Source organism: Ochlerotatus camptorhynchus, unplaced genomic scaffold (genome assembly GCF_037179485.1).
Source record: "Ochlerotatus camptorhynchus isolate MF236.1 unplaced genomic scaffold, CSIRO-AGI_Acam_v1.1 ptg000087l, whole genome shotgun sequence".
Classification (NCBI taxonomy): Eukaryota; Metazoa; Arthropoda; class Insecta; order Diptera; family Culicidae; genus Ochlerotatus; species Ochlerotatus camptorhynchus.
In genome coordinates this window covers 51033-76159 of record NW_027040577.1, presented here as the reverse complement: position 1 = coordinate 76159, position 25127 = coordinate 51033, and the positions used below count along the sequence as shown (strand labels likewise).

General features: G+C 39.7%; 1 protein-coding gene across 1 annotated transcript in view; it reads left to right on the top strand.

Annotated features, from left to right (window-relative positions):
* The window catches only part of LOC135698496 (allatostatin-A receptor-like), a gene marked incomplete at its 3' end in the record, with an annotated part of 349684 nt that overhangs the window by 283558 nt on the left and 40999 nt on the right, over window positions 1–25127 (top strand). Inside the window, exon 2 of the mRNA XM_065218500.1 lies at window positions 22394–22663. Within this exon, the coding sequence (XP_065074572.1) occupies window positions 22394–22663 (270 nt within the window). The remainder of the gene's footprint in view (window positions 1–22393; window positions 22664–25127) is intronic.

Sequence of the window (25127 nt, the reverse complement as noted above, 5' to 3'; positions counted from 1 at the left end):
TACTGGATGAGCACATAAGCTGATGATGCTTTTGAGAAAAGATATCCTAATCTTAATCTTGTTTCCGACTGCTTTGATGTGTCCAACATTATATTTCAGTCACAGAGCAACAGACATAGCTCACATAATGCACGTCAATGATGATCTGCTCCACATCTGGCTTGATTGTAACCGCGTATCCTAGCCCCTTGTTGAGGTGTGTCAATTGTTCTTCCGTGTTGTTTAGCTTCCTATCGTGCAGCTTCCGTTTCCTATCCGATTCGTACTCCTCTGCTACCTTGCCCCTAGACAGAAATTTCCTTGAATTGAATTGGATACTCCTTGGAGTGACGTGGAGACAGCCGTTACCAAACCACTTCCAACATCATCAAAGAATACCGTCAGGACTATCACATCGAACATAATCAAGGACGGACAGTATCAAAGTCACAGCAACGAAAAGGAAATTCGGATTGTAAAGCTGGGTTTACACTAGGCAATTCAAATGATCAACTCAGTTGAATTCAACTGGCTTGAAAAGTTGAGCCTGGTTCAACTTTTTTCAATTCAAGTGAGTTGATCAAGTCAGTTGAATGGCATGGTTTACACGTTCAATTTGCGTTGAATTCAACTGACTTAATCAATTGACTTACCCTGTCTAAACCCAGCTTAAAGGAGCGGAAAAGTAAAGTAGTATATTAAGTGAAAGCAGACAAGAGCAACGCGGTCCTTATCATGGACAAGGAGGATTACGACAATCAGATGACATCGAAGATTAACAACGGACCGTATAGGCAGATTCGAGTAGACCCAGGCTTCGAGCTAGGGAGGGGCGAAAAAAAATTTAGTATGGAAAATTTGGCCGAATGCCATTTCACCGAACGCCATTTCACCGAAAGCCTTTGTTTCACAGCAAAAAAATAATTTCAATATTACATCCAAGAGGATGCACTTCAATCATGTCGAAAATCTCCTCTAATTTTTTTTATGGCCACAAAAATAAACAATTGCAGTAAAAGCAGCGTAATTTCAGTTCATGCACTGTATTAATGATAATTTTGTCCTTTTTGGCAAGTAATATTAAACCATATTTTCGACATGATTGAAGTGCATCCACTTTGATGTTATTTCAAAATTAATTTTTTGATGTGTTGCTGAGTTTAGGGGGGGGGGACAACTGCCACACCACCCTCCCACCCTCTTTTTTTTATACAGGGGGGAATCTGCTCCCATACACCTGAGAAGCTAACTCAGGGTGTGGGGATGGGAGAAGTAGCGCTCCCGACTCACTAAACCTTACCCTGTGCTCTTGGCCCTTGCCCTCCCCGGAACCGCCCGAAAGCATTGCATCATGGGAGGGGGCCGGTTGCGCCCTCTGGCTAAGCCTATGAGTAGACCCCTTACAGAACATAGTGAAGCGCGTAGAGAAAACACTGAAGGAGTGCAAATCAATATTTGGAGATGGAGAAGGTCGTTTACGGGAATCCAATCCCATTCTACCAAGGATCAAAGGTCTCCTCAAAGTCCCAAACCGGGGAATGAAACGCGAGAGATCGTGTCTGCAGTTGATTCCCCTACCCACAAACTAGCAAAGTGGCTAGTCACAGTATTCCAGAGTATGCCGAATCAGTTACAGAGTAAGGCAGTTAGTAACACCTAGGAGTTCGCCCAGCAATTAAAATCAACGAGGACGAGATTATGGTATCTTTCGACGTCACAGTTCTTTTTTTTTCCCAGCATACCGGTCAAGGATGCGATCGACCATTTGGAGGACTGGCACACACAACACAACACAACGAGAGGATGCAGCGTGGAGAAACAAGGTTCGGACGTACCTTAAGCTGACCCGCCTTTGTATGGAAGAGAACTACAGTCAGGAATCCTTATTGCCGTTTTCTTTATTGCTGGTATCCCTTATTACCGGATCCTTATTGCCGGGCTATCCGCGAATAAGGATACCCTCAGCTTATGGGATTTTCAATAATAGGGGCTGTGGTGGATTATCTCATTTGTTTAGATATATAGAGTTATACTGTCTTTGACAAAGTTGTTGTACTAGGATAGACCAACAAGCCCGTGTCATTGGATTCAGTTATAATTGGGAACTACGCTGCTAGAGGCGCTTCACTTTTATGTTACTTAAGACGGGCGCTATAATATATGGATCATAGGTCCAACATAGAATATTTCGTGATCCTGGTCATATAGAAAGTTACTGTCGTGTGCAAAGTTGTTCAAGTGACTCTCTCACTATGCAGCGCTAGTGAGCATGTGAATTTTCTATATAAACTGTATCTCAAGAATCAGGCCATAAAAAAACGTTGCTGTTTCGAGCAAAGTTGTTCAAGTGACCAAGTCCTTTCGGATGGTGGTCATTATTTAAGAACTCTCTCACTATGTGTGCACATGAACTTCCTTAATATGTTATGCCTGGAAAGCTTGTCCATATAAGATGTTGCTGTGCAATGTGAGGACACGAAACGGAATAGGGATGACGTGTAGAGAGGCTGTAAAACGATTTCGGACGCCATTTTAAAATTCAAGATGGCGGTCATCGATTAAAGAAAAACTGTAAAATACCCTACAATATGGGTATTTTCTGAAAGGGAACGACGTGTAGAGGCTGGAAATTGATTCCAGACGCCATTTTGAAATCCAAGATGGTGGCCATCAGTTCAAAAAAGACGATTAAATGGGCTACAATATGGCTACTTTCGGAAAGAGGATGACGTGTAGAAGCCGGAAATCGATGTCAAACGTCTTTTTGTAATCCAAGATGGCAGTCATCGGTTCAATCAAAACTACCAAATACCCTAAAATATGGGTATTTTCAGAGAGGGGATGACGTGTAGAGGCTGGATATCGATTCAAGTCGCCATTTTGGAACCAAAGCTGGCAGGCATCGGTTCAATAAAAACTGTCAAATTCCAATATATGGGTATTGATTTTGGATAGGGAACGACGTGTAGAGATCAGATATCGATGCCAAACTCCATTTTGAAATTGAAGATGGTGGCCTTTACTTTAACGTAAACTTTTAATGGGGACGACGTGTAGAGGCTCAAAATCAATGGCTGCCACCATTTTGAGATCCAAAATGGTGGCAATTGGCTTTCGAAGGGACATTTAGTGACTAAGGACAGCTTCGTATCAGTTCAGCGCAATTAACGTGGACTGTGTACAGGGTAGGTTTGGCGATAATCCCCTAGGAAGATGAATTTTGTCTTGTTTTCGAGGGGGACGACTCTATCTACGATGCAGGAAATATTGTGTTTTGCTGTGGCTAGCTGCGCGTACGCAGAGTAGATAAAAAGAAGATTTATCATGATTTTGAAGATTTCCTGCAACAAGATGATGCGCGATGCAAGTAGATGCGAGAAATAAAAGAAGATTTTTCTAATCCCAACAGCTTTACTTTCAATTACCATAGGGCTGATTGGGAGCAATATCGAACATTTATGGAATATAACTTCGATCCAAACATTCCTTTGCAAACCAAAGATGAAATTAATTATGCTCTTGAATCTCTGACTACTTCTATAGTTGAAGCAAGAGCTGCCTCAGTACCAAAATGCGAGGTTAAATTCGATTCAATTATAATAGACGATGATCTTCAGCTCCAAACCGTCTTAAAAATGTCCGTAGGAGACAATTTCAAAGAACACGCGATCCTGCCATGAAAGTTATCTGGCGGGATTTGCAAAAACAAATTAAAAAGCGATTCTCTGCCCTGAGGAACAAAACTTTTGAAAATAATGTTTCTAAATTAGACCCGAGTTCCAAACCCTTTTGGAAACTCACAAAAATTTTGAAAAAACCTCAAAAGCCAATTCCAGCGCTTAAAGAAGGTGGTAAAATTTTGATCACAAATTTGGAAAAAGCTCAGAATCTTGCTAAGCAATTCGAGAGTTCCCATAATTTCAGTTTGGGTCTTACTAGTCCTATTGAGAATCAGGTTGCTCGGGATTATCTGAATATTTTCTCTCGGGAAAATATTTTTGATGATTCCTGGGGGACTGATTTGGACGAAGTAAGGTCTATAACCAAAAAATTTCAAAATATGAAAGCTCCAGGTGATGATGGTATTTTCTATATCCTCATCAAAAAACTCCCAGAGAGTACCTTGTCTTTCCTGGTAAAATTATTTAACAGATGTTTCCATTTGGTATACTTTCCTGATAAATGGAAAAATGCAAAAGTTGTTCCAATTTTGAAGCCGGATAAAAATCCAGCTGAAGCTTCTAGCTACCGTCCAATAAGTTTGCTTTCTTCAATAAGTAAACTTTTTGAAAAAATAATTTTGAATAGAATGATGCTTCACATCAACACGAACTCAATTTTTGCAGATGAGCAGTTTGGATTTCGCCATGGGCATTCAACTACTCATCAACTCTTGAGAGTTACCAATTTAATTCGTTCAAACAAATCTGAAGGCCACTCAACTGGAGTTGCTCTTCTAGACATAGAAAAAGCATTCGACAGTGTTTGGCATGAAGGTTTGATTGCTAAATTGAAAAAGTTTAATTTTCCACTTTATATTATGAAATTAGTTCAAAATTATTTAACTGACAGAACTCTGCAGGTTAATTATCAAAATTCCAAATCTAATCGACTACCTGTTAGAGCCGGAGTTCCTCAGGGTAGCATTCTTGGGCCTATATTGTATAACATTTTCACTTCGGACCTCCCTGATTTGCCTCAGGGTTGCCATAAATCTTTGTTCGCTGATGACACAGGCATTTCCGCTAAAGGAAAAAGTCTTCGTGTTATTTGCAGCAGACTGCAGAAAAGTTTAGATATTTTCTCTTCTTATTTACAAAAATGGAAGATTTCTCCCAACGCTTCCAAAACTCAACTTATAATATTTCCACACAAGCCTAGAGCTTCGTTTTTGAAACCTAGTAGTAGTCACATAGTCACTATGAACGGAGTTCCAATTTCCTGGTCAAACCAAGTGAAATATCTTGGATTAATACTTGACCAAAAATTAACTTTTAAAGATCACATTGAGGGCATTCAAGCCAAATGTAACAAATATATTAAATGTTTGTATCCTCTTATAAACAGGAAATCCCAACTTTGCCTGACGAATAAACTTCTAATATTTAAACAAGTTTTTAGACCGGCCATGCTTTACGCTGTGCCAATATGGTCTAGTTGTTGCACTACCAGGAAAAAAGCACTTCAAAGGATTCAGAACAAAATTCTGAAGATGATTTTGAAGTTGCCTCCCTGGTACAGTACTGCCGAAGTACATAGAATTTCGAATGTTGAGACTTTAGCACAAATGTCCAACAAAATAATTAATAATTTCCGGCAAAAATCGTTACAATCCTCAATTGCAACGATTAATTCCCTTTATACTTAGATAAGATTTAGTTTTAGTTATTTAGTTTTAAGCTATCAATTGTTATACTGACATGCAGGTTTAAAAAACCTGTTTAAAATACTGAATTGCCAAGGCAGGAACAATGTAAAAACACTTAGATATATATCATAACAATTAAGGCTGGTAAGTTACTGTAGTAACTGGAGCACCTAGGTTAAAAATGAAATGTAATTTATTTTGAATTTGGAACAAATAAAGAGTTAAAAAAAAAAAAAAAAAAAAAAAAAAAAAAAAAAAAAAAAAAAAAAAAAAAAAAAAAAGATTTTTCGAAGATTTATTCGCTAGTGAGCGATTTTTTGAGCATATAGAATTGAGATTTAGATGTGTCGCCCCCTCGCTTGTTTTAGGGTATTTTGGAGCTCAAAATCTTGCCTCGCATTAATTTTGCTGAATAATGCTTACCAAGCATGTTGCGTATAATTTGTATAATATGTATAACGTATCATTGAGCAAAATGGCAACGTTTCTACTTCCCTTAGCAAATATTGGATTTTTGCACTCTGTTCGACATAACTGTCCAATCTTCTGCACATTCTTCTTTCGAACTGCCGTGGTGGGATGAAAATATAATCCATATTCATTGTAGATGGCTCCAGTTCGCTAACAATTTCATCTGCTGTGGCCGGTTCATCTCTTATCATTTCGTTGATTTCACCGTGTTTTATATCACCGGCGCACCATACTTTCCGTGAATTTGTTGAATTTCGGACATGATCTTCAAATCCTCGTTGTCGTCTTCATTGCATTGTGAATTCGCGATAGACGACGGAACAATTTTCTTCAAGCAGTTTACCAGCGTGCTTTGTTTTATGTCCTTTAGAACCACATCCAAGCAGTCGAAACAATTCTTGATCCTGAACTACTTTCGTGTATCTGCTAGTGAAAGGCCTTCATTCTCAGCTGTTTTCAGAATAAAACGGTAGCTTCTCTTGACATACTTCAGCTTGAAATTGTTGATGATGCCTTGATCAAGGGGTTGAATCAAAGACGTGATCTTTGGTGACATGTATAGAAGCATTATGTTGGGATTGCTTATGGCGGACGGACGCAACGTAGCGTTATCAAGGAGCAGCAAAGCCTTGAAGCTAATGTTCCTGAATCCAATGAAACAGGCTTGTTGGTCTATACCAGTACAACAATTTTGTCGAAGACAGTATAGCTCTATATATTGAAACAACTGAGATAATCCTCCACAGCCCCTATTAGTGAAAATCTTCTACACCACGTTGGTAGAAGTTTACAGGAAACCAACAAGCACCAAAAGAGTCATCCCCTATACCTCCAACCATTCGTTCCAGCAGAAAATGGCCACCACATGATTCATTGGATGCAGACTCTTCCACTCAGCGAAACAGGAGAGGTTAAGGAATTACAGTACCTCTTCGAAATAGCGAGACTCAACGGATACAAGGAGACCACCGGGCAATCATCAATGAAAAAGCAAAACAAGTGTTCATTCCATTTGATCAAGATATTACTTGTAGGCTAAGACCAGAGTTTAAAAAAAATCCGGATTAGATTTAGTTTTCACTAGTAGACATAACCAGTTAAAATCATTGTTAGGATCCACTAAAGACCCAGTTAATATTTTAGGTAAAGCAGGTGTATATAAAATAAGCTGTAATCATTGTAACAAAGTATATGTAGGACAAACCAAGAGAACTTTAGCAACTAGATTCAAAGAACATATAGCGGAGGTTAATAAGGCCAAAAATTAACAGCAAAAAGACCTAACATATGATTTCAAATCAAAGGTTGCAGAACACATATTAACAGAGGACCACCAAATATCGACGGAGGATATCACGATTTTACGAACCGTATCTACACCATGGAAATTGGATGTTGCAGAGAGCCTCGAGATAAACAAACAACGGAATTTAACGTTACTCAACAGGGATCACATGTTTATTCGATTGAGCCTGTACAAATAAAGTAATTAACAAAAAAAAAACATGGAATAACATGGCTTTTCAAGTTACTGCCTAGAACACATATACGAGTAAGCAGCGAAGTACCTGTTCCTACAGGAAATTAGATTTAACTTTACCTAGCTTTTAAGTGAAAATGAAACTAGGTTCAGTCGACACTACACCCGAGTAGCAAATTTCCGTCACAATAAGTTGCAGCAACTTGTTTATAACTGATATAAGTTGTATAGAAGTTGCCACAACCGATTTGTGACAAGCGTGCTACTAAGGGCGAACACGAAATTATTGCGACACCGAAAATGTCATGCCAATTTTCTTATAATGTTTAGAACCAAAATTTTAGGGTAGTTTTATACATATATTTACTTCAAAAATCAAAAGAAAAGTTAATCGATGGAGCCTTGAGTGTAAAATTGAACGCATTTTCGCTTGATGCCCTCCATCAAAGTCTTTACAGTGTCATCCGGTACCAGTTTCTCAGTTTTTTTTTCCATTTTCTTGACATGTCCTTCTCGTCTTTGACTGTCTTCTTGCTCTTCCGAAGTTCCCGCTTCATTATTGCCCAGTACTGCTCCACCGGGCGCAGCTCCGGACAGTTTGGCGGATTCATGTCCTTTGGAACAAAATGGACAGAATTGGCCTCATACCACTCCAGGACATTTTAGAATAATGGCATGATGCCAAATCTGGCCAAAATAGCGGAGCTTCGTCGTGCTGCTGCAAGAACGGCAAAAGGTGCTTCTCGAGGCACTCAGATTTGTAGATCTCGCCATTTACTGTGCCCTTTGTCACGAAAGGCTCACTCCTCAGTCCGCAAGAGCAGATGGCCTGCCAAATGAGATATTTGGAGGCAAACTTCGACATTTTCTTCTTCTTAAATTTGTCGTCCACATCGAACTTGCTCTTGCCGGTGAAAAACTTCAACCCCGGAATTTGCTTAAAATCGGCTTTTATATACGTTTCGTCGTCCATCACACAGCAGCCATATTTTGTCAGCATCTTCTCGTAGAGCTTCCGTGCCCGAGTTTTAGCCGTCGATTGTTGCCGCTCATCGCGGTTTGGGAAGTTCTGTACCTTGTATGTATGTAGTCCAGCTCTCTTCTTTGCATTCTGGACGTAGCTCTGCGACATGCCGATCTTTTTAGCCAAATCACGGCTTGAGACGTTGGGATTTGCTTTAATCATCCGCTTCACCTGTCCCTCCGTCTTTTTGTTCTCCGGTCCCGGTTTTCTTCCAGCTTCTTTGCCGTGGTCCAACGTCAACCGCTCCTGGAACCGCTTCAACACTCTGGAGACGGTTGAATGGTGAATGTTCAACATTTTTCCCAACTGCCGGTGCGACAGGTCAGGAAATTCCAGGTGTTTGGAAAGAATTTGTTCTCTCAACTCGCGTTGGTTCACCTCCATTTCCGTTGAATCGAAAAACACGACTTCGAGTTTGACAGCATGTACACAATACACATCAATGAGAAAGTGTGCAAAATTTGGTTGATTTTACCCAATGGTAAAAAAGTTATGCCCTGTTGAATGTGTCGCAATAATTTCGTGCAAGACACTGAAGAAGTCTGCACATTGTAGACGAAATACGAGTATCTGTCAAGGATTGGCAAATAAAGTAGTGAAATAATACCGGTATTCGACTAATACGCCCACATTCATAAGGATTCAGCTTGGAGCTGCAAAGATAATAAAATGAAAAAAAATACTCATTTGGTGGCGTTTACCCAATCTTACTGAATAAGATGAAAATCAAAAATGCTTTTTCAATTACTCAACAACCAGTTCTCAGCTAATAAACTGTTTGTTGGAGGTAAATATTATGTTGTAAATATTCATTAAATTAGATAAATCTTGTATCATCAGACCGTTACTAAAAAGCAGATTGTTTATTTTTGTTCTTGTATTGAAATTGTGAGGAGAGAGAGGAATAGTATTTGTATATTTGGTCAGAAAGCGTCCTTGTGCCAATTTGGTCGTGGCACATTTCCAGTATGAGAGAGTGATTGCAGTTAGATCAAAAGTGCCTAAGAATATTATTTTCGTGAATTACCCGAAGTTGCAATAAGATATGATAATAGACAAGCAGATATAACACTCTCAAAATGTTCATGGAAATCGCTTTTAAACGATAAATTTGAATTTTGTCTTAGTTGGCAGTACCGCCACTTGTGGAGCGCATAATCAATTCCCTTGCGTTTGACGTTAACACACTACAGTCATCTATTTAGTGTATACGAAAGATGTCGGTAGTGTTTACAATGAGAAATGTTCAATGTGTTGTGTATGTTTGTCTGTGCTATAATATTTTTTTTTTCTTTATTAGAGTGACTTTCAGCTCGTGTTATAATATTGAGGTAACGTTAGGATAAACATTGAGAAATATAACGCATCACTTCCAGAAATACTTAACTTTGCAACCATTCCGACGGCCCTACGAGTACCCAAGTAACCATATAATGTCTGGAACGCGCAAAAATTGGTCAACTTCAAATTGGTCTATTTGTTTTAAAAATGCATAAAAAAAAACCTGAAATGCTGCATTTGGAAGTTGAGTGTATATACAATGGTTGCTATGATGAGTTTTCACCGTTTTCTCTCCAGTTTTCAAAATGACATCCAAGCAAGAGGAGCAGCGTGTCAAAATTTTGCTCGCGTGGCAAGAGAATCCGACTTTCTCACACGCCAAGTAGGCAAAATTGCTGGATGTGGCCAAATCGACCGTGACAAACGTTTTTAAAAGTGTTTGGGGAGCCCAGCCCAGAACTCCGCCCTATCGAACGGTATTGGGTTTTGGTCAAACGGAATCTAAAAAACTAATCACCCATATTCTTGTTTTCGTTTGAACCGTATTGTCCATACAAAAAACTTTTTTTTTGTATAGAAAATACGGTTCGAACGAAAATAAGAATATGGGTGAATAAATCCATGGAAAACGAGCAGCAGTTTAAATCTAACCAGCCTTCGGCGGCGAATAAGGTCGATGAGACCACTGTGCAAAATTTAATGGAAGGGGTTAAGCGGAAGGCACGGCAGTTCGTATTTGGCAAACCAAAAGAATAAACGAACATTTTTTCCTTTAAATATATGAATTGAACTACCAAAAGAAAAATAAGAAGATTATTTTGATATGAATTTTGACTGAAAGAAACGATTTTTTTGTCGACGAATTCTTGCGCGTTCCGGTCTTTAGTTGCAGTATAGCTTTTATATACTTACTACTGTATAAACTATGCTTGAGTTGGGGATTTCGGTGAAACTTTCACTTCTTGAAACTAATTTCTTTCGTATTTCTTTCATTCTCTATTCGCACTTAGCATATAACACTAATATGCTCATACTAATCTGTACGTACCGCTCATTGCGAGTATTTGGTGGACCAGCTACGGCAGACCAGTTGACCATGACAATGCAAGAAAATTAGATTTCTTTGAAAGAAATATCACAACACAGGTAATTGCTATTAGATATTTATGCAGACAGTGATAAATGGTGGACATGAAGATCCAGTGGAGGTGACAAGCATATCCTAGACAAATGGTAAGTTCCAAATTCGCTGTTTTTCATCATGGTTGTCGCCGTTGACAGCAGTTATATTACACTAGCTGAGTGTGCTCGGCCTGGCTCAGGATTCAATATTAGCTTGAGATTATGCGCCGATATAAAAAAGCATGCTATAATAAACGCAGCCCTCCCTCCCCCTCTTATCTAAGGAACTACCCCTATGAGCTCCACATGCCAAATTTGGTTCCAATTGCTTGATTAGTTTTCGAGTTATGCAGAAATTTCATTTGTATGCGACACCCCCCCCCCCCCCCCACAGAGGGCTTGATCGAGACAAACACCAAGTAACCAAAAATTCTGATAAAAGGCTATGTGTGGCTTAAGCAGCTTGGTTGAAGGTGGTCTATAGAATTCTAAATAGCCTCATTTTTAAGTCGTTATGAGAACCTGAAAGTTCCGGTACTATAATTGAAAAGCATTCTAAGCAGCTTCTGGCGGAACTTGAACGGAACTTTTAGAAAATAATTTAAAAAGCTTTTTGTCCTGTACACCAATTTTATATTTAGTTCGAACTTTTATGAAAGTTAATTCTAAAGTCAGGTCTCTATGAAAGTTATTTCTGAAGGCAGGTATGAAAGTGTATTGATTTATCACAGCATTAGTACTAGTATTGGAGCTGTTTAAAGAATTAAACCCAGTCCTTCTGCGAACCGGTACGTCAATTGAGATATATTTAAGTGAGCTGTTGTCCCGCTTACTGTTTATGAGAAAGTTTGAACATACTGATGGGCAGTGTTGGGAAAATATCAAAAAATCAAATCTCACCAAATCTCACTGCGGTTGATTTTGCAAGCTGTGATATCGCAGCTCGGAATATCAAGCTAACAAACTCACCAACTGCAAATCTCACCAAACTGTGGTGAAATTGAGTTTAATGATTTTTGCTTTACTCCCGAATGCAACCGAAACTTCCAAAACGGCTTGCAGCAGTCCCTTCGCGTCTGCCATCGGTGAAGATTAAAAAGAGATAGCAAACTATGCTTTCTCTTTCAGAGAAAATGATGTGCAATGGAATCATTTTTGTGTCAAGTCAACTCTTGGTTTTTGCACGTTGTGAATAGTCTCGCAATATCAAAGGAGCTTGTAAAATCAATATCAAGCATGATATTTTGTTCCAATATCACGCGTGATATTGCGAGCGCATGAGAGTTGAAAAATATCAACTGATTTCTGATTTTGCCAACACTGCTGATGGGTAAGAAAATATCATCGGTAAGAGACGTGTGTGTGTTGGAGTTTTCAACTGACTTTCAACTTTTCAGTGACTGACTTAGATACGAAACACAACAGTGTGCAGTGTTTAGCGTTCGTAGATCGCATCGCACGGGTTCGAATCCAGGAAATTGCTCTTTAATTTTGTTTTATGTTTGTATGGGATATTTATATAAGAATTGTGATTTATTTGGGCCACTGACCATTTCATTATTTACGTACAGTAATTTTTGTTCTTAAAAAAGACTTGTGCGGATTACTTCATGTGATGAGCTATGAAGGACCTTTTTAAAAACTTTCCTGGGAGAGCCTGAAGTTCCTCGTGTGCTTTCTATAGCTTCTAAAGTAGCCAGAAAATTGTGTTTGAACTTTATCACATAGCATATGTGGAACTTCATGCAAAACTGCTGACTAAAAGTTGACCCCTTTTTTGTGTTTCTCAGTGGTATAACTGGTATAGTTGGACATCGATCTGTCAAAATTAAATTTTCGTGATTCGACACAGAGTCTTCATATGGGCCAATGTCAGAAACGTAAGCAATGGCTTTTTTCGTAAAAACCCAGCAATTATATCAGCTATGGGAACTTTCTCTATACACACGGAGATGAAAACTACCCAAAATTAAGTACTTTTCCCTCAATTCGCGGGTTCAGCTCAATAACCCAAATTTGAGTAAATCGCATATAGTAGTTTCCATTTAACACCAGCAAAAAAAAATACCTACTCTTAAGTATATTCTACCAAAAATAAAGTTTAATTCAGTTAAATTTGAGAATATGCAATTAACTCAAAAGTAACTCATTGGGCTGAACTATATCGTTGGGGCGAATCTCTCGTTCCTTTTTTGACAACAATAACGAGTGAAAGTGCATTCCACATCGAACGCTCGACTGTTTCGGTCAAGTATTGCTTGCACTCCGTAATCGGTACTAGTTTTTTCCCCTATTGAGGGTTTTTTTTTCAATCCGCTTTCATACTGAGTGGTGTTGTAGTATACAACAGTGCAGTGAGCATCGCGGAATTGTAATTGCCGCTCAATCGTTCGAGAAAGGAAGCAGTCATTTCCGGCCGAGTCCGGCAGATGAGCTGTACATCTCTAACCAACAAGTTTCATCGCATCACGAAACGGCAAACTCAAGGTCATCGAGTTCACCAGCCGGCGAGCCAGCCGGTGCTTTGTTGCAAACACTCGAGGGCAACAATAGAACGATCATCACCATCATTCTCACATCAGGATAGATCATCGTCATCAGCCACACTCCGTGCGCTAGTGTGGAGAGTTAAGTAACAAACGGTTATCTTCCGTTCTCCGCAACCTGATTAATCTCCATACAGTGTTGATTAACTTTTCTGAAACCTTTTTGTTTTTTCCTGAAAAAATTTTCATTTTTTTTTTTCTCTTTTTTTTCATTTACTGTTTTTTTTTTTGCAAGTTGATTAATCTCCCTATAGTGTTGATTAACTTTCCTGGCATTATTTTTTTTTCCATTTTAAAGTTTTTTTTTTTTTTTTTTTGCTTTGTTGGATTAAGTATTATTTTTACCGTTATATTTTTTGGATAAGTTTATTTTTTTTCTTATTTTTTTTTTATTTATTATTTTTTTTTTTCTTCTCAACGCATATATATATATATATATATATATAAATATATATATATATTTCCTTTTTTATGTCGAAATCTGTTGCGGAGGTACTCAAGACCCCGCAATGGATGAAACCAATGATGGCGGGGGTATTTCGCTAGCAGATATCTCCGATGATGAGTCTGTTAAATCTCCATCATTCGAAAATCTGCTTCTGACTGAAGAGGAAATGGATACCTCAGGGGATTCTACTTCGGACCCCAAAACGAGCACTGGAGCTTACCCAAAGGTGATGTCTAAACAACAACCTTCTTCATCCCCTGCCCCCCCTTCTCCACCATCGCCCCCTCGTCCACCTGTTCCCCCTACTCCAACCGTTCCCTTAAAAATTTCTGCGACCCCCCGCCATAAAGCTTACCCAAGCGACTCAAAAGGTCCGTGGGTTGTTTTTTTCCGGCCCAAACAAAAACCTTTGAATATTTCTCGGATTTCGAAGGATCTGACAAAACATTTTTCGGCCGTAACCGATATCTTTAAGGTAACGTCAAACAAACTGCGCGTTACCGTTGATGACCTGAAACAGGCAAACCGGATTGTAGCCTGTGAGCTTTTTTCGATCGAATATCGAGTCTACGTCCCCAGTTGTGACGTAGAAATTGAAGGAGTGGTCACCGAATCGAGTCTGACTTGTGAGGATTTCCTGCAAGTCGAATCTTTCGGCATTTTCAAAAACCGTGCCCTCCCGAAAGTCAAGATACTGGACTGCATTCAACTGCAGTCAGTGTCGCACATAGGCACAAAAAAAAAGTATACCCTCTCAGATTCGTTTCGTGTGACCTTTTCAGGATCGGCATTACCTGACTACGTCACAATTGGGAAGGTTCGACTACCTGTACGCTTGTTTGTACCGAGGGTAATGAATTGCTTGAAATGCAAACAACTAGGTCACACCGCGGACTTTTGTTCCAACAAACCGCGGTGCGATCAATGTGGGGAGGAGCATAAGGAGGGTCCTTGTCATGCTACCCCAAAATGCGTTTACTGTAAGGATGCTCCGCATGCTCTGAGTGATTGCCCGAAGTACAAACAGCAGGGAGAAAAACTAAAGCGGTCTTTGCAAGCTCGCTCTAAGCGCTCGTTAGCAGAAATTTTAAAAACGACCGCTTCATCTTCCCAAACCACCCCAAAAAGCAACAACACATTCCACCTCCTGCCAGATGATGATCAGGGCTCTGACTCAGAGGTGGGTGAGAGTAGTCCTTTTGTCTTTAATGGCAACACGAGGAAGCGGTCCAAAATAAACGTCACCCAAAAACCTCGTAAGGCCTCTCGTATGGACTACCAACCTACCTTGACAAATTTAAGAGGTAGCGGAAATGTACCGAAACCCCCACCACCGGGTTTTAAATCTTGTAATTTTAACAAGGACTTTCCGCCACTTCCGGGATCATCTAAAACCCCAGATATCCCAGTTTTTCAGCCAGAAAAACAGCTGAATAATCAGCAAGAACATGATGCCATGTTCACGTTTTCTGAAATTGTGGAGAGCATCTTCAATATATTCAACGTCTCTGACTCAACTCGGAACATTATTAATTTAGTGCTTCCATTCGTGAAAACTCTTTTGAAGCAACTAGCTTCTAGGTGGTCCTTCCTTGCATCGATCATATCCTTTGATGGATAATTTTCCGAATGAGGTCGGGGATATGATCTCTGTTCTTCAGTGGAACTGTAGAAGTCTTATACCGAAACTTGACACATTCAAATTTTTAGTTCACAACTCACTTTGTGATGCATTTGCTCTTTGTGAAACATGGCTTTCTTCAGACACCGATCTCCCTTTCCACGATTTTAACATTATTCGCCTTGATCGAGCAGATTCGTATGGAGGGGTGCTTCTCGGGATTCATAAGCTCCATTCCTTTCATAGAATCGATCTGCCTTCCGTGACAGGCATTGAAGTTGTCGCATGTCAGGTAAATATTCGAGGTAAAAGCCTCAGTATTGCCTCAGTATATCTTCCTCCAAGAACTGCGATTTCTCGCCAAGGTCTCTCAGATATCTGCTCAGCTTTATCTGAGCCTCGGTTGATATTAGGAGATTTTAACTCCCACGGTACAGGCTGGGGGGAACTGTACGATGACAACCGCTCAACCCTGATATACGACCTTTGCGATAACTTCAATATGACAATTCTAAACACTGGGGAAGTAACACGAGTGGCCAAACCTCCAGCAAGAGAAAGTAGATTAGACCTCTCCCTCAGTTCGAGTTCACTATCGTTGGATTGCTCGTGGAAAGTAATTCAAGATCCCTACGGTAGTGACCACTTGCCAATCAAAATTTCTATTACCAATGGTTCATCTTCCACTCGCTCGGTTGACATCGCGTACGACCTCACGAAAAACATCGACTGGCAAAAATTTGCGTCCGCGGTTCTCGGTGGTACTGATTCGGTTGACATACTCCCTCCGCTGGATGAGTACTCCTTTTTATCGCGACTTATCGTTGACTGCGCTCTTCAAGCACAGACGAAACGCGTTCCGGGTGTTTTCGTTCGCAAACGACCTCTCACTCCGTGGTGGGATAAGGATTGCACCGACGCGAACAGCGAGAAGTCCGCCGCGTTTAAACGCTTCCGCAAACACGGTAAGGTCGAGGATTTCGAGCGGTACACCGACCTCGAGAAAACTTTTAAGAGCTTGATTAAAGCCAAAAAACGCGGTTACTGGCGTCGGTTCGTCGATGGTTTGTCGCGAGAGACTTCGATGAGAACACTCTGGAATGTCGGCAGGAGAATGCGCAACGCGTCATCACCGGTCAACGAAGACAAGGAGTACTCAGACAGTTGGATATTCAGCTTCGCGCAGAAAGTTTGCCCGGATTCGGTGACGGTTCAAACCAACGTTCGTGATAGTCCGTCGGGTAGTAACGAAATAGATTCTCCGTTTTCGATGGTGGAATTCTCACTTGCTCTCCTCTCATGTAACAACTCAGCTCCAGGAATGGATAGAATCAAGTTCAACTTGCTCAAAAATCTCCCAGACGTCGCGAAGAGACGCTTGTTGAACTTATTCAATCAATTTCTGGAGCACAACATTGTTCCGGATGATTGGAGGCAAGTAAGAGTTATCGCCATTCGAAAACCCGGTAAACCCGCGTCGGATTATAACTCGTACCGTCCCATCGCGATGCTGTCCTGTATACGGAAATTGTTGGAGAAAATGATTCTTTTTCGTCTAGACAAATGGGTCGAGTCGAATGGTTTACTTTCAGATACGCAATTTGGATTTCGGAGAGGCAAAGGAACGAGCGACTGTCTTGCGTTGCTTTCAACTGAAATTCAACTGGCCTATGCGCAAAAACAGCAAATGGGTTCAGTTTTCTTGGATATTAAGGGGGCTTTTGATTCTGTTTGTATCGATGTCCTTTCGGATAAACTCCACGATAGTGGGCTTTCACCAATTATGAACAACTATTTGAGCAACTTGTTGTCTGAGAAATATATGAGCTTTTCTCATGGAAACTCGACAACTTCACGAATTAGTTACATGGGTCTCCCCCAGGGCTCATGTTTAAGCCCCCTTCTTTATAATTTTTACGTTAAAGACATTGATGGTTGTCTTGATGAAAATTGCTCGCTAAGGCAGCTTGCAGATGACGGCGCTGTGTCCGTTATAGGGCCAAGTGCACCGGACCTGCAAGGACCATTGCAAGATACCTTAGACAATTTGTCTACTTGGGCTATGAAGCTGGGTATCGAATTCTCTCCGGAGAAAACTGAGTTGGTTGTTTTTTCTAGGAAGCATCATCCTGCACAGTTACAGCTTCAACTAAAGGGTAGAACAATCACTCAAAGTATATCTTTCAAGTATTTAGGTGTCTGGTTCGATTCCAAATGCACATGGGGAAAACATATTGCGTATCTGAAACAAAAATGCCAACAAAGAATCAATTTTCTTCGTACAATTACCGGAACTTGGTGGGGAGCACACCCGGAAGATCTAATCAGGTTGTACCGAACAACCATCCTTTCGGTTTTAGAGTACGGTAGCTTCTGCTTTCAATCCGCGGCGAAGACACATATCTTGAAGCTGCAACGAGTTCAATACCGTTGCCTCCGAATCGCGCTTGGCTGTATGCACTCGACGCATACGATGAGCCTCGAAGTACTCGCGGGTGTTCTCCCACTGACAGATCGTTTCGCTGAGCTGTCTTTCCGGTTCCTCATCCGTTGTGAAGTATTGAATCCTTTGGTAATAGAACACTTTGAGAAGCTGCTCGACCAAAATCCTCAAACAAGATTCATGAGTTTGTACTATGAGTACATGACGCTGGAGGTTGGTCCTTCTTCATTAATCTCCAATCGTGATTGCTTCCAAGCCTTCTATAGTTCCTCTGTAAATTTTGATCTGACCATGATGCAAGAAATCCATGGAATACCAGATCACCATCGGTCGATGGTTGTTCCCTCAATTTTTGCAATCAAGTACCACCATGTAAGTAACGATAAAAGATTTTTCACAGATGGGTCAACCATAAATGCTTCCACTGGATTTGGTGTATTTAATCAATTTCATAGCGCCTCCTATAAACTGCAGAAACCATGCTCCGTATACGTTGCGGAACTCGCAGCTATATTTTATGCAGTAGAGCGAATTGCCTCACTACCTTCTGACCATTATTTCATTTTTACGGATAGTCTTAGCTCATTGGAGGCTATTCGTTCAATGAGGCCGATGAAGCACTCCTCGTATTTCCTGCCTGAAATACGATCTAAACTGAGTGCTTTATCTAACTGCTCCTATACTATCACCTTAGCTTGGGTCCCATCTCATTGCTCAATTCCGGGTAATGAGAAAGCGGACTCATTGGCTAAGGTGGGCGCTATGGAAGGCGATATTTTTGAGCGACAAATCGCCTTCAACGAATTTTTCTCCATTGCTCGTCAGCAAGTCCTCATCAGTTGGCAACAAAAATGGAATGATGGTGAATTGGGAAGATGGTTACATTCTATTCTCCCACAGGTGTCGAACAAGCCATGGTTCAAAGGGTTGGACATGAGCCGCGACTTTATACGCGTTATATCAAGGCTTATGTCCAATCACTGCTCGTTAGACTCGCATTTCTATCGAATTGGGCTCTCAGGCAGCAATTTATGTGCGTGTGGCAGTGGTTATCACGATATCGAGCATGTTGTTTGGTCGTGTACCTTACACCGTGTTGCCAGATCTGAGTTATCCACATCCCTTAGGACCCGAGGAAAACAACCCGCGATACCCGTTAGAGATGTCTTGGCGAGCCGAGACCTTGACTATTTGAATTTAATTTATGTGTTTTTAAAACGGATAGATTTGAGGATTTAGAAGTTAGTGTCATCTTGTGTTCTCCCAAGTTGTTAGCTACCCATCGGTGTACCCCCATGTTTGTCTTTTTCATCAGAGTGTCGCCTAGTTCGAGATCAAGAGCACATTGCTCTCCAAACCTTGTGTTCACAATCCCTACCCTGCCATCCATTTGTTACAATTTGTTACCCCTAACCTCGAGATAGCCGCGAGTAATCGGCCCCCGCTTTACTAACGTTAGTTTTAAGTAATTTTGTTATCTAAACAATGAATATCGGCTCCGCAAAGCTACAGCAAATGAGCCTGGAAAAATAAACGAATTATTAAAAATAAAAAAAAAAAAACGAGTGAAAGTGAGAGGCTGAAGTCAATATTAAGTAAAAAGAACTCATATTTTTGGTTAGTATTTTTTCTCCGTGCACAAACATTGTGGTGGCTTACTTGAGCGTGTTTTCATTCTCATGAAATTCGTGGAAAAGTCAGTGTTTACGTTTGTGACATTGGCCCTTATGAAAAAAAAATCAGATATTTGGTTGCATGCTCAGTACATGCTATTTGAAAACTACCCAAATTTGAGTAAAATGCACCCTGATCGGTCAAAACAAAATCTATCAAAAAATGGGTAAACTATGTTGGGAGTGACAGGTTAACAATTGAACAACGTCGATCAGATCCATGCCAATATTTAAATAGTCCATGCCAAATTGGAGTATTTTTGAAATAACGTTTAAGTATTGACGTTGACGGCCAATGAGCTGGATTACCGAGGTGAAGCAGTCGGTTAAGATTTGTGAGTAAAACCCCTGTACGATACATGTAATTAGTGACGTCACTAATTGCGTTTACATTGATTTTTTGGATTGCTAATACAACCATATTGCACGATCTGCTTCACCTCTCTCCGTACTCATTGGTTGGCTTTCTAGCTCTTTACTCCTATGGTAAAATCACGAAGTCTAGCCACCGTCTCTTCATGCAAAGATTTACAGGATCTTATGAGATTTTCACTGGAGTGAAATGGTAAGGTAATGTGTAACATGTTTCTCACACAGACTGACGTTTGCTTATGCGATTTTACCATAGGAGTAAATAGTTACAGAGTGACCGATAAGGCTAATTGTCAAAGTAATGCGGCCATTCTTTTTTAGGCTAGCTCTGGGACACAGGGGCCTATTAATGGTTTTATTAACGCGTGTTTTCAAGTCGGTCAGAAGTCAATCAAGCGCATTGTTAACCAGTCATACTGTAGATAACCAGTCAGTAGATCTTTGTGTTGGGATTTGAGAAAAAAACATTCAATTTTACGCTATTGAGAAACATAGAGAGGGTTGAAAACTTGGGTATTACAGGTATCGATAAGCGCTCGATTTCATTTGTCATCCTTCTTTCATAAATGTGAATGAAAAGATGCAAGGTTAGCTCAAAACACTGCATAGTTTCCACAATATTGAGAGATTTATGTCTGTTTTACGTACTAATTCCAAGAAGAAGATGTTCCACTACAGCCATCAAACGAACAAGGGTTCAAAGAATCGCCAGCAAATGTACTTCAATTTCTCAACGCACACTATGTTTTTTTTTTCAATATTCAGCTCTTTTTTATACTGGCGGTAGAAATTTGACAACTTCTTAAGATTTGCTATACTTGTATATAAACCAGGACACTTGTTGCAACATGTTGCTGCTTTAAACTGTATGCGTCAAACTCCAAATTTGCGCGGTCGTTTTTTTCCTCATACGTTATAAAATGACATACATTTATTATCTAGGTTTATCATAGAAAAAGACAAATTAAAACAAATTACCCACGCAAATTTAAAGAAATAAACAAGCATTCGCTTGGAGTTTCTCCAATTGTTGGTAATAATTACAGAAAAGCAATACGCATCGCTTTCATAATTGAATTGTAAACAGTTAACCCATGGCAGCTTAAGATTACGTTTTTTAGGTGGCAGGTCAACGCTTAAAACATCTGCAAAAAATGTCTCCTTTTTATGATAAATATGATCAATTAAGCTTTATAGTTAAAAATAAAAAACGATAGCTATATAATTAAAATAAATAACGTAAATTATTATGACAATACAAAGAGTTCAAGAGCGCTAAGAATACATAGAATTATAAGCCACATTAGAAATATTTTTTTATAAAATTAACTACCCCCTTGATCTCCTTTCTCATTTAACAGCTGGTATAATCAGTTTGACAGATCGATGTACTACTATACCACTTGAAATAACTGAAATGGGGTCGATTTTTTATGACCGAGGTCCACATATGTTATGTGCCTTTATGGAACTTGAAAGTGGGTTTTATAGTTGAATGCGGAACTTTTGGTTGCTTGGGAAGAAAGTACTGTCGGAACTTTATTTGAACTTTATGGAACTTGAAAGTTCTGTTGGAACTTTAATTGAACTTTATGGATCTTTTACTTTCACTGTCAGAACTTTATTCGAACATTATGGATCTCGAAGGTTCTCTCAGAACTTTATATGAACTTTATGGAACTTGGTAGTGAGTTTTATCGTTGAATGCGTAACTTTTGGTAACTTGGGACAGAGAAGAGAGCCCACTGCTATCGGACTTATAGCGAATTCGTTTATTATTCAGTTCCAACCTGGATCGGGTATCAGGATTGGGTCTGTTTGTTTTCTGACAAACGTCAGTTTGCTCGTTTGTTTTTAAAACCTAGCTCAGGTTGAGGTTCGCACTGACAAAAAGTTCGGTTTCGCACTGGGTTGGAACTGGTTCCAACCCCGATAATAAACGAATTCGCTATTAGTTTCCATGCTACAATGGGTTTTAAACCACTATCATGCATTATTATGCATCATCATGCATCATCAAAAAATGCAAGAGGATTTTGTCATTATTACTTGCCTTACTGACAATGCGTTATCGTTTGGCTCGTTGATCACATGTCATTTTGTCATTTTGAGATATTTTTGATTCCCTGTTTATGACAGTAAATCCTGATCTAAGAATAACCTGACCCACTAACACAACTATCCATTCCGTGGCAATTGTGGAGATGGAGATGTAGCCTCGGTCTCTAGTACCAACGGTTGTCGAACTAATCATCCTTCCCTTCCCCCAAAGACCGTGAGGACGTAGCTGGCGTCGAAAATGATCTATAGATAGTATTAATCAATGAACTTGCCCATTGAAGATGGAAATCTAATCTCATGCTCTATCTATGTGCAATTTCACTGGTTCTGAGAAACCGAAAAGCTCCAGCTATTCCAACCCAAGTTACACCTTGACACTATCAGAAGCCACCAACAATAATTAAGCTTAATCAGAATGAAACCTAATATGCTACCAGTTAATTCAATGAACAGCTCCCGATCCAGATGCTAACCGTGTCCCTTCTTTGTTTCCTTCAATTGCAGAAAACCCCGTACAAAAACGAAGTCCTCGACTTGTGTTCGTTCCTCGATAACGAACAGTTTTCCCGTGCTGCCTTTCACATCGCATTCTTCTCCAGCTCCTACGTCGTTCCGCTGGTGCTGATTAGCGTCCTGTACATGTGCATGCTATCGCGACTGTGGCGGAGTTCCGTCGGAGGACGTTCCGCCGAGTCCAAAAAGAGTAAAAAACGCGTAACCCGGCTAGTTGTGGTCGTCGTCGCTGCCTTCGCCTCGCTGTGGTTTCCCATACAGGTGAGTTTACCTAAACCAGACACACGCACAGAACACTGCATTCTCTCTAGCTCGCTGCTAATTGGCCGCAAAGGTTAATTGATTTCGATGATCGGTCACGCTGCTGGCTAAAGGATGCCACTTTGTAAATTCCCGATGGCAATCAGCGTAGAGATGAGTAATGACCAACGTAAAATGTACACGTAAAGAACATAATCTATTTCAAACCACGCTAATTTCATTAACTGATGAACCCAGCTGACTTGGGAAATGCATTTACACTATACGTACCTAACCATGCACTAGGATGTCCGTTACTGCACCGTCGAGTGTTTTGCCATTTGCAAATGGTTGAGGCTATCGGCAGTACCGCTAATGTATGCTATAACAGATCATGCCGTTTGAAATATTTCGACGGCGTGTTTCGGATAATACGCACGACGGCACATGATGGATCAATAGAATTCTGCACCTGCACTGAACTGTTTCGGCTAATATTTATGCGTGAGTGCATTTTGAATATTGAGCCGAACGTACGGGTTGCTATATTGTTAAAATATGCATTAAACTGAACCGAGTATTTGATAACAGTATTCGTTTGATGAATATTAAATTTTGTGATGCAGGCTCTTCAAATATGCTGAGGCGATAGTTGCTAGATTAACTAGTATCTAATAGCGCATAATTTTCACAGTGGAATTTCGCATAGTTGGGATTATATCTCTAAAACAAATTAATATACTTAATGGATTTACGCATTTGGATTTACCTACATCTAGAAATTTACTTTGGATTCCGTTGAAATGGTCTTTGCATTATAACTTTGAAAAAGTAGGTCTTTTTTCGGCCTAAATAAACTAACTAAATGAAAACCAAATGATTTTTATCGCTTATAAAAAAGTCATAACTTTGCACAGTGGGGATTTCGGAAGCGAAAAAGACTGTTATTTGCTGCCGCGGAAATCCAAATATGTTTTTTTTTTTCGTTTAGGTAAAAAGATCAAGGCACAATTTCATTTGGCACATGTTATCCTAGCACTTGTTTTGAGCCTATTTTACCCCAAAACTCATGAAAGATTTAAAACTCACGAATCAAGCGATACTTTCGGTTAGCGGATTCCGTTTCCCGATTGAAGTATGTAATACAAACTAAAAAACGATTTAATTTAATTTTTAACTTATCGTATGTAAGATAGCAACTACATGATCAACTTTTAGTCCTTGCTTCAAGTTAAGTCAGTCTGTTGATTTTTGCTGATATCACTATGGCTGATCTTGATTCATGAAATACGGCTTAAGGTAAGTCAACATGTTGACATTTTTATCATTAAGGTTCGAATGCTTCTTAAAACATAAGTTTGATGATGATGAGAAAACTCGCTCACATTCCGTTGAAGTTGGCCTAATGCTTTTTAAATTCTTTTTCGATTGTTTTATCAATGTCAGTGTTATTTGTACTACGTACGATGCGCGTAGAAGTTGCGGTACACACAATTAACTTAGACCATAACATTGACTGGAAAGGTGCACATCTAAACGCATAGGAATCATCATTTATCACCAATACTGCTGAACCATTGATGAATGAAGATGACCTCCCCCCTCACTATATCCTGCCTTTTCAAGCTGACAAATCTGAGAATCCAGTAGCTTCTCTTCTCTTCTTATTGAACGTGTACGGAACAACGTATGAACATCCTGAGTAATCAGTCGGACATTGTCCCGTAGATGGGCAACATCACGCCCGAAACCGGTCGACAGAAAGACAAATTTTAATTTATTTTAACGTTGTAAGAACGATAAGTGTTGCGTCTTGTCTCGCGTCGCATCTTGTGGGATACTGTTACTTTTATAAACTAACTATTAAGAGAATTTGGATCAAAATTACAAAGGAATCTTGAAGAAATTTTAGAACGAATTCGGGAGATAACAATAAGATATTTCAAAAAAAAATACCAACAGATTTTTTCAAAGAACTCTATGAAATATTTGACTAGAACTCCAAGTCAATTGTGTGAATTCAGACTAGAATCTTTAAATAATTCAATGGAAAATTCCACGACGATTGTGAAGAGGATTCCAGGTCTATTTCTAATGTGTATTATAAATAAGCTTCTTTTTTGACTTTCTAGTGGGACTTTTTGCCCGGCCCTCAACTTAGTGTTGTATTTCTTCAGTTGTTAATTGAGACCTTTCTAAGCCTCTACCATTTTTGCATTATTTAGTATAATTCTGTGGCAATTACAATCATACTCTATTCTCAAGAAAGTCAAGAAATATTTCAACCTCAAAAATACCTACACCAGACCGTGAATCGAACCCAGCCGCCTCCAGCATGGTCTTGTTTTATAACTGTGCCTTTACCGACTGATCTAATGGAGGCCCCAACAATGCAAAATAACTTCTATTATATACGATATACAGTGTATCTCAAAATTGATCGTACATCCTAGAGGACAATTTTTTAAAACATGGTGAGCAGGTA